Source organism: Neltuma alba, unplaced genomic scaffold (genome assembly GCF_004799145.2).
Source record: "Neltuma alba isolate B1F8T4 unplaced genomic scaffold, ASM479914v2 tig00012505_pilon, whole genome shotgun sequence".
Lineage (NCBI taxonomy): Eukaryota > Viridiplantae > Streptophyta > Magnoliopsida > Fabales > Fabaceae > Neltuma > Neltuma alba.
Genome location: NW_021636973.1, coordinates 757,045 through 766,430, shown reverse-complemented (window position 1 = coordinate 766,430; position 9,386 = coordinate 757,045). Strand labels below are relative to the sequence as shown.

The following is a 9,386-nucleotide window of genomic DNA, read 5'->3' as shown; positions in this document are numbered from 1 at the left end:
AAAAAATTAGTTAAGTTAATTATTTATAATAAATAAGTGTTGTTTTTTTTTAAAGTATTCTTACTAGTCAAGTATATTAATTAGAATTATCATTATTACAAAAACTATATTAAAAATAAATAAATATAAGAGATAAAATAGATTGAAATTTTATATTTAGAACTAAAATAAAAATAAAAAAAGCTCTTAGAATAGAAAGTAATATTAAAATGTTGTAAAGAATCCATTCAATTTTCACGGTGTTTATCTGTCACCTCCCCGGTAAAGATTCAATGCAACATTTCGGATTTTTGCATTTTCAAGGTTGTTTTGTGATTTTTCAATTTAATAAAGAAATTTCATTTCGGAGGGAAAAAATTAAAAGAAATAAAATAGAAGAATCTCCTAAAGCCACGTAATTGTATGTCCATCACTTGTATGCCAGATCAATGACGTTGGAAGATTTGTCCAGCGCTGACCGTTCCATTCTCTCATCCACAGTTCCAACTTCCAAGGGGATCATCATCGCGTGACACGGCCTAGCGAAGGTCCAAGATGACCAGTTTTCTTGGTCTCAGGCTTCACTGGAGGCAAACTTTTGTTGGCGGAGTCGCTGGACCATGTTGTACTTGTTCATCCTTATATCCCGCCGTCACCGGTGTGAAGAAATGGAGTAACGGAGGTAAAGCTTTTCGTCGCACGGTGCTGGGTGTGGGTTCTTCATTCTTGCTTCATTTTATGAGTATGGCTGGAAATGTCGGCAGTAGGTCCTTCGTTGCGTCTGCCAGGATTAAGGGTAGTTCCTCCGTTGATGAGGTAGTATCACTTCTTATTAGTTCGCAATTCGACGTGTTCTTCTTCTACGACTTCAGTTTTTCTACTTAATTGGTATCTCTGTTATCAAATACGTGAATTTATATTTGGTTAATTTTTTCCCATTGACAAATATCTGGCATTCGTTGGTTCGAATTTGAGGAACCGATGAATGCCAGAGTTGGTTAATGCTTGAAATGGGGAGGAGTAATTCCCACTCGTCTCAACTACTTGGTACTGATGCATTAAGTGAATTTTTTTGGCTTCAGAGTTGGTTAATGAGCTCTATGTAAATTTGATAGTTTGCTTCCAAGGGATAGATGTATTGATGAATGATAGTTAAACAATAAATGTAATTAAAAAAAAAATCATATTTTTAACTGAGCATTGTGCCACCGTCAACATCTCCTCCAGTGACAAACTTCAATTATGTGGCAAAAAAATGTCAAACTGAAATCTAAAGATGCTCTAAAGCTGTGTTTTGCTTGTTACAAAATTTTTTGTTGAAAATTTTATCTTATTGCCTATTCTAATACTTTGCAACTTATTCCATTATGAAGTTACTGAAGAATGTGGAATGGCCGGAGCAGTTTCCCTTCAAGGAGGAGGACTTCCAGCGTTTTGATGAGTAAATTTCGCAACTAGTTGCCTAAGGAATTTATGATTATATGTAGTTTATTTTTTAATCTAGAAGAAGTAAATTTGTTTTGTGTAATGTCTCTTACAATTGTTTAATATTCTAATGAAGGGCTTTTAATTAGTTTTACTTGAATATATATGGAAATTCTGGATCATATATAACTGAGATTGACCATAGTGTCTGAAAATCGTGGGTCTTGCTCTGCAGTTCCATAGCATGGAGTAAGAGAAGTTGGCTTATCTGTGAAGGATTTTAGAAATTATTACCCTTTACTACATGTAATTTGAGTAACGAATGACATTAACTCAGTGTATATTCTATTTTCTCCGCACTTTTTTGTTCCCTGGATCAATTTCTTTACTTTTGGCTTCTCACTGTTTGTCAGCCAAGTTGTGGGTTCTTATTCTTTTGAAGTTTTCCCCTCTTTTTATCTTTTTGTGCTTTCTGTGACATGAAAATTTTCCCTTTAGGTCTCCAGATTCCTTGTTCTATGAAGCACCTCGATTTGTGACACACATTGATGACCCTGCAATTTCTGCTCTTACTAAATATTACTCAAAGGTTTTTCCACCTAGCAACACTCCAGGTGTAAGCATCTTAGATATGTGCAGCAGTTGGGTAAGATATTTCTTACTATAATCTAGTTAGTTCTTGTGTTGCATATTTCTATTGAAATATTCACTATGCACTAGGTCAGCCATTTTCCACCAGGATACAAACAAGAACGAGTGGTGGGATTAGGAATGAATGAAGAAGAGCTGAAGAGAAATCCTGTAAGATGATATTCCTATATTCTATGTGGTAGCAACTGGCCTTAACTACGATAAAATTCAGTGTCTTGCAGTCTGACTTTACTTTAAATTGATTATCCATATTCATACATAATCATATCACTTGATTATAGGTCTAAAGCTTGGGCTATTGTTTATTTTAAATTTTGAATAATATGGATGTATAGAACGCAGCAGTTCTACTCTGCAAGAGAAACATAACTGTCTAAGCTATCTTTAACTTGCTAACTCAGTGGCCTTCTTAAATCTGATATCAGGCATTAATAATGTCCATGTAATTTTTTGGGGTTACATCAGAAGGGTTTAAACCCTCCTATACTTATGAAAAGGGTTGATTTTGTAGGTTCTTACAGAGTATGTTGTACAAGACTTAAATGTGAACCCCAGACTGCCATTTGAGGATAACTCCTTTGACGTCATTACGAATGTGGTACAAAATCTATTCCTATTTCAAAAAACTGTTACTGCTTTTGTAAGTGGTGCCACTTTCGTATTTACACATGGGATTGATGTCTGCACATTAGTTTCTTGTCAGGACAAAGATTTATCTTCTTTTTTATAGTAAAAGTTTCTCTTTCTGAGTGTTACTGTAATTTTACATCATGGATTCTGTCATACAAATCTTGAGGTAATTGAGCTCCCATATCTTATACCATCATGATTACTAGTTCCATTATATGCTGATTATACTTGCGTCAAAATTATAGATAAAAGTGTTTCATCTCACAATGAGATATTTCCTCCAATACAGACTGCTCACTAGTTGTATGTAATACTCTTGATGTGATTGCGCCTTCCTTCTCAATAACATTACCGCTGCCTAACAAAAAACCAGTCATGTAATGCGGAAATCACAAATTTAGAATTGTAATGATGGTCATTATTCATAATTAAATGGTTGCTGAAGAAATATGACTGTGAAGTGAGTCCAAATTCTGTCATCGCTCATGCCTTGGATGTTTGCCATATAGAGGTTTGAAAATTGAAATCTTTGTGTTGGAAGGTATTGGGCTATTCTCTAAAAGGCCAATAATGTCAATGGACGGGGCCCTCATCGTTTATTTACTTTTATGTAATTGATGTTGTTTATTCTGTTTTTCAACAAAGATTACAGATCTTAACCGTTGGAAGATTATGTTGGTTCTGGGTAGTTTGAAGTTTGTCTTAGAATCTATTAGACGCCACCCTGATATGAGTGTTATTAGCACACATTAAAAAGTGATGTACTTAGTTCAGTTGGAATAAGAGAGAGAATACTTCGTATGTGGTTTCTGCTGGGAAAATAGCTCAGCTTTTCACATGTTATACCCACTCTCTCTTAGTATAGCAGTAGACCTCTCCAGTGTTTAACACTCTCCAGAACCCGACGCTTTGCCTGGCAGGTCAGTGTTGATTACTTAGCAAAGCCTCTTGATGTCTTCAAAGAGATGTGCAGGATACTTAAACCAGGTGGATTGGCCATGATAAGGTAATAATATTGTCAACAATCATTTTTGGAATCATTTTAGATATAAAGTTTATGCATGAAACTTGTGCAGTTTGATTATTTTAAAAGAAAAACTTTGAGATGTTGTACTTTGCCTTAGGAGTGTGACATATTTGGATATTCCATCGACTGAATACAGCTAGGCGATTCATAATCACTACTAATGAATTCCAAATTTCCAAGTGGCTTAAAATGAAATAAACCCTGACTTGAAAATAAAAGCAAGAGAATATCACTTGAAGTAAATCAAAGCATAGAATAAGAAATAGCCTAAGAAAGCCAAAACAGAAACAAAATAAGGTCATTAATAAAATTACTGATAATTAATTAAATCCTTCCTAATATCTCATCACTGTCTGTGTAAACAATTAAGGTAAACAGATGACTACAGCTGTTATGTTTTTCTTCTTTTACCTTGAGCAAGTTTTATTGGTATAATAATAGCTGATACTTTTTCATCTTTTATTGTGGCAAAAGCTGGCTCTAAAGTCTCTAACATATCATTTTAGACGTATCAGCCTGCGGACAAATGTTTTTTGATTACAAGTGCCGTATAAATTGACATATTTTCAGTGGTTCCTGTTCTTTGTTTCACATGTAGTATCTCTTTTCTTAGTCTTGTATCTTCAATGTCCTATTTAGCTGCCTATGATTTCATTGTTTCATGATTTTAGTTTTTCAAATCGTTTGTTCTGGACAAAAGCAATTTCTATATGGACGTCAACTGGGGATGCCGATCATGTTATGATTGTCGGGTCATATTTCCATTACGCTGGAGGATTTGAGCCTCCCCAGGTAATAGATACTATTAACTTTTCATGCGTACATGGAAGAAAATTAGCCATTTGCATGTTCATATACTCTGCTTAAGGCCTAATGAATCTGCATCCACAAATTTCCACAGGGCAGCATATTTTTCAAATTTCTGATGTCAGAGTCTTTAAACCAAATGCTTTGCAGTTCTATATAATGATACCGTTTTCATAGCTGAGGCTTTTTCAACGCTTAATTTTGTTTTGAACTTCTCTGCAGGCTGTGGATATATCTCCTAATCCTGGACGATCTGATCCTTTGTACATTGTATACTCTAGGAAGCTCCCTGCCGCTTGAGAGAGATTATTTATTCATATTCATATAATTTATTTTAGAACCATGCATCCTAGAAAAAGGGGTTCCTCAGAGGACGCACACAGGGGACCGGGAATCTTACATGCAAGAGTCCTTTGGAGTCCTTGATTGTGAAATTTTTGTAGACTTTGAAGAGTGACCTGGAGATTATAAATTCATAGTGGAGCTTACAGTTACATTTTATATTTTCTTCCATTCTGTCCTCTATTTTCAAACTTCACAAAAATTTTACACTTGAGAATTTCGGAGGATCCAAACCAGACACATCAAAATCTTACTGGGTCAAATGTAGAAGACAACAAAACTGAGAAAAGCATCAGAAATGGGTCAAAACTCAAAAACAACCCTGCTTGTAATGGCGGAAAAGGGACTCTCTTCTGGCATTCTTGTAGGCACAACAGGCAAAGATATAGACCCAAATTAAAACAGCCAGAGCCACAAGCAGAATCAGATTGGCTTTCCTCCATTCTCTTCTCAGGTTTCCCAACAAACCAGCCTTGCATGCATTGCAATTATAGCACAGCTGAATCTGGTCATTGTTCCACATATAGCAATCCGGGTTATCCATCGGATTGGCCGGGTTTACCCACAATATCGGGTTCACATAAGTGTACTCACACGCTGTTGGAGGCTTACAGCATCCTGACTGTACAGTGAAAAATCAACAAGTTTATTAGCTTGCCAAAGTAAGCTTCTTTGTGCGTGAGTGGGGCAATCTTTTTTTTTTTTTTTGGCCAAAACTTGAGTGGGGCAATCAGATCATACTTTTTCACAAGTTGTGCAATTAAAAATCACTAAATGTGCTTTGAATTATTTTAATGTTTGTCTGGATTTGCATGATATTTTTTTTTTCCCAGTGAATAGATTTTGCATGATTTTAAGGTAAAGCTAGAGATGCGTATGCTGAGTAGCCTTTTGAGTTGGCACGGACTTTTTCTGGGAATTAAAAATGGATCATGCCTCGAGAATGATTCATCATGAGATGCTTTTTTGAAATGGACGTAGGATTCTTCAAAAGTAGCTTTTTAATTACATTTTAAGGAAAACAAAGTATGTGAAAGAAGTTTATGTTTTGATTTTCACAAATGTACTTATAAGCATCTAATATAAACACCTCCAAACATTTATAGTGGATTAAATCTAGAAGATCACTTTCGCCCTCTAGTTTTGGGGTGTTTATTAAGAAACCGACATCGTTGGATATAAATTATGTTATATATAAAGTAAGGTAAATGAAGTGTATTTTTTCTAATCGTACTAATTGAGGAGTTTGTTAAGTGTAAAATTTCAATCAATTTTGTATTTTAAATTTATAATTTTTCTCAAATGGTTTCTATTAGTTGTGGATACTAAGAAAAGATTTTTATCAACGGTGTAGTTTTTAATGTAAATGATTGAATGAGACATTCTAAAAGAACAGCACACATTTACTATAAATTACTAGCTTAACAATTTTTTTTAATATTTATAAATTAATTATCTAGATTCATGTTTAATACCGTTATAATTTTTGTCCCCCAAAACCGCGTACTCTATGTACTCCACAGAGAGCTATGAAGAGTTGTCCTCGAAACCTTTATCATATGCGGTGGGGCCGAGTTAAACATGATAGAGAACTAGATATCAGATCCTACAAAGAAAAGTCACAGTCTTCTTTATCCACTCTTGTCCCGTAACGACTTACTTCACAACTAAGCTTCAGTGCTGATGCTTATCTTAATCTGACCAGTCAAATTGCATTTAACAATCTAGGTTTGATACTGCCTCTGATCCTTAATACACCTCTTATCCTTAATATAAGATATATTTAATTAATTTGATTATATTAAGAAAGTTGGGTAAGTTAGTTAATTATAAAAAAATGACATGTTTTTCCTAAAACATTATAATTATCTTTCTTAATATCCTCCCTCTCTCACTTGATTATGTTTAAAGGAGTATCTATATGAGTAATTTAGAAAAAAATTGATAAATATAAGAAATAAGTCTTATATTTAGGATCAAAATTAATTTAATAATTAGGTCCTATATATATTAAAGACTAGAGGAGCATAAGAACTAGTTTGAATTTTAATTTAATTCTAAATATAAGTCCTCAATCTATTTTGTCTTTTATATTTATCCATTTTTTCACAAAATAATCATTGTAATAGTATTATGTTAAAAGTTTCATCATATAATAGTTTTAGTTAATACACAAGATTAGCAAAAGTATTTTAGAAAAGACAATATATAGTTATTATAAATAACTAACTTAACTAATTTTTTTAATCTTCCTAAATTAGTCAAATAAATCTTATATTAAGTTCTAGATGTAGTATTTTTTACTCGCTCTTAGCCTCCTACGAGGATTCTTTGGGAGTTCCCTCTTTAATCCTCAAATTCAAGCACAATGTGTCTTAGGGGTGTTTGGTATAATCAAAAAGTAATTTTAAAAAATATTTTCACGCAAGTTGAGATAAAATTCTTTTCATATATTTATTTCGTATATGATAAAATTACTTTTAATATTCAACATGTTTTAAATTGATTATGGAACTAAAGAAAGGCACGAACAAGCCTGTAAAAAGACCAAGTATGAGAAAACCTCATATGTTGTTTATTTTACGAAAGACAAGATTCAGAGTTCGGTGGAGAATACGATGATTTAAAAAACAAGAACTTGCTCTCACATATATCCAATGAGGGGGGGGGGGGGATGTAATAACAAAGAGAAACCAATGTTGAGGCTATCCAAGAAATTAAGTTTAAGATTCAATTTCACCCGAAATTTTTTACTTACAAGAGCTGTGATATCCAAAAGTCATTTTTGGATTAATATCATCCCCAAAGCGTTTAAAAAAAAAAAAAGAAGCAATATCTCCCTGACAGTTAAAAATGTTAACCATCAATATTAGTTTTTTTTGTTTAAGGCTTAAGGTTCTTGAAGTACTTTCAGGGAGATATTAATTCTAAAAATAAATAAAAAATTCAAATTCCCACAACACTTGCATAAAAATTTTCGAGACAAAATTCGAGCTTAACGAAAAAGGAGGAGGAAACTACGCACCTGTAAAGGAGAAATACGATTAGAATTGAAAAAATCATCAGCAGTGGCATATTCCTGTGTGAGCTTAGTACAAACACTAGAACGAGCTAAACACGTACTTATCTTATGCCACTTCCCAGAGCTAGTAACTTGGTTTCTAAGCCAACCAGAAAAACCCTCAAGTTTATACTCGTCATAGGCTCTCCCAGGAACACGAAAGCTTCCATCAGGAGTGGTCACGAAGAAGGAAAAGGCAAGAACGAAGAGAAGCAGAAAGATAAGTAAGGCCATACAGAAAAGATAAAAGGCCAAAAGACCTCTTCTGTAAAAATAAGCCCCCAGAAAACCAGACAGAGAAACCACAAGAACCATAATCCCCAAAACGACGACGGGCCAACGAAAGTCATGGATACACTCATTGTCTGGCTTGGAGGCTAGCCAAATACCTGACGCTATGATGGGGATTGAAGCTAAAAGGGCTATGAAGTTGACTGTTGCAGTGATGTTATTGCTTAAACCCATAATATGTCTCTGGGTACGTTCGTACAGATGATGATTATGAAGTTGTAGGGAATTGAATTGAAATGGGTGTGTTGTTAAGAGAGGATTAAAAAGGGGAATGAAAGGGAAAGAAGAAAAGAAGAAAAAGCTAGTCTTTTTCTCTGTTGACTTTACAGGTTAAGATTCCACTTCTCTTTCCAGTATTGTATGTTATTGATGAAGAGAGACAGAAAGGATTGCCATTTTTGTACGTGGTTCACTGCGTTTTTAAGGAGGCAAGGAAGGAAAGGAGAGAAAGTAATTGATGCTTTAATAAACTTTAAAAAGGGATGGATGCCTTTAGAAGAGTCGTCAGGTGCATGTGGCATTTTTTGTCTCAGTCGTGGATGAGCCACCGCCCACACATGCCAGAGCGGGTTTCTAAAGATTTCCTTCACCATTCTTCAAATACGTTCCCATTGCAAAACGAGAACATACCAATAAATTTTTTTCTCATAACTCACGCACTACGTGTTGTGTTTATATTTATTTTTATATAGAAAGTTTGAAGTCACCAACCCCAAGCTTAAAAAGCTTCATAGGAGGCCTTTAATATCATTTGGTCTTCGAGGTCCTGGAGAATATACTGAGAGTTAAAACAAAGATATCTTTCTTTCTCTTAACAAACTATCACGCTTAGGTCTAATAACAAAATAAACTAGTTTCTTATAATGTGGTGAATCAATATTTGAATCTCTATTGGGAGAAGTCCTTATATTTAGTATCTGATAGTCCCTTGAATAGGTTACTTCCAATAAAAAGATATATATGCTTTACAAAAATAAATAAATAAATAAAACAGAGAGATAACATTTTTTGATCAAACTCAAGTATATATTTTCCCATTAGAAGCCTATTTGAGGTATTGTCTCTTCTAGGAAGGATTTGAGGATTGGTTTATTATGTTGTAATAGAGTAACCCTTTTTGTTATACACCCCGCTAATAAAGTAAAGATAACCTTTCATGTTAGTACTTCCTTG

General features: G+C 34.1%; 2 protein-coding genes across 4 annotated transcripts; one reads left to right on the top strand and one right to left on the bottom strand.

The window, feature by feature from the left end:
• The first annotated feature begins 464 nt into the window (after positions 1–464).
• LOC114727716 (uncharacterized) lies at positions 465–5,022 on the top strand. 3 transcript variants are annotated; one of them, XM_028914428.1, is made up of 8 exons: positions 465–795; positions 1,353–1,420; positions 1,903–2,050; positions 2,125–2,205; positions 2,567–2,653; positions 3,606–3,691; positions 4,384–4,504; positions 4,742–5,022. In XM_028914428.1, exons 1-8 carry the CDS (start codon positions 535–537, stop codon positions 4,817–4,819), a joined length of 930 nt encoding a protein of 309 aa, XP_028770261.1. In that variant the 5' UTR covers positions 465–534; the 3' UTR covers positions 4,820–5,022. The 3 variants fall into 3 exon arrangements, with proteins under 3 accessions (XP_028770261.1, XP_028770263.1, XP_028770262.1); XM_028914430.1 differs by having other exon boundaries at positions 509–795; positions 4,413–4,504; positions 4,742–4,826; XM_028914429.1 differs by lacking the exon at positions 4,384–4,504 and having other exon boundaries at positions 509–795; positions 4,742–4,942.
• On the bottom strand, positions 5,016–8,387 carry LOC114727718 (tetraspanin-2-like). Its single transcript, XM_028914431.1, has 2 exons — positions 7,887–8,387; positions 5,016–5,483 (listed from the first exon to the last, which is right to left on the bottom strand). The coding sequence occupies exons 1-2, from the start codon at positions 8,385–8,387 to the stop codon at positions 5,172–5,174; spliced, it is 813 nt and encodes a 270-aa protein (XP_028770264.1). The 3' UTR covers positions 5,016–5,171.
• Between the last annotated feature and the right edge of the window lie 999 nt (positions 8,388–9,386).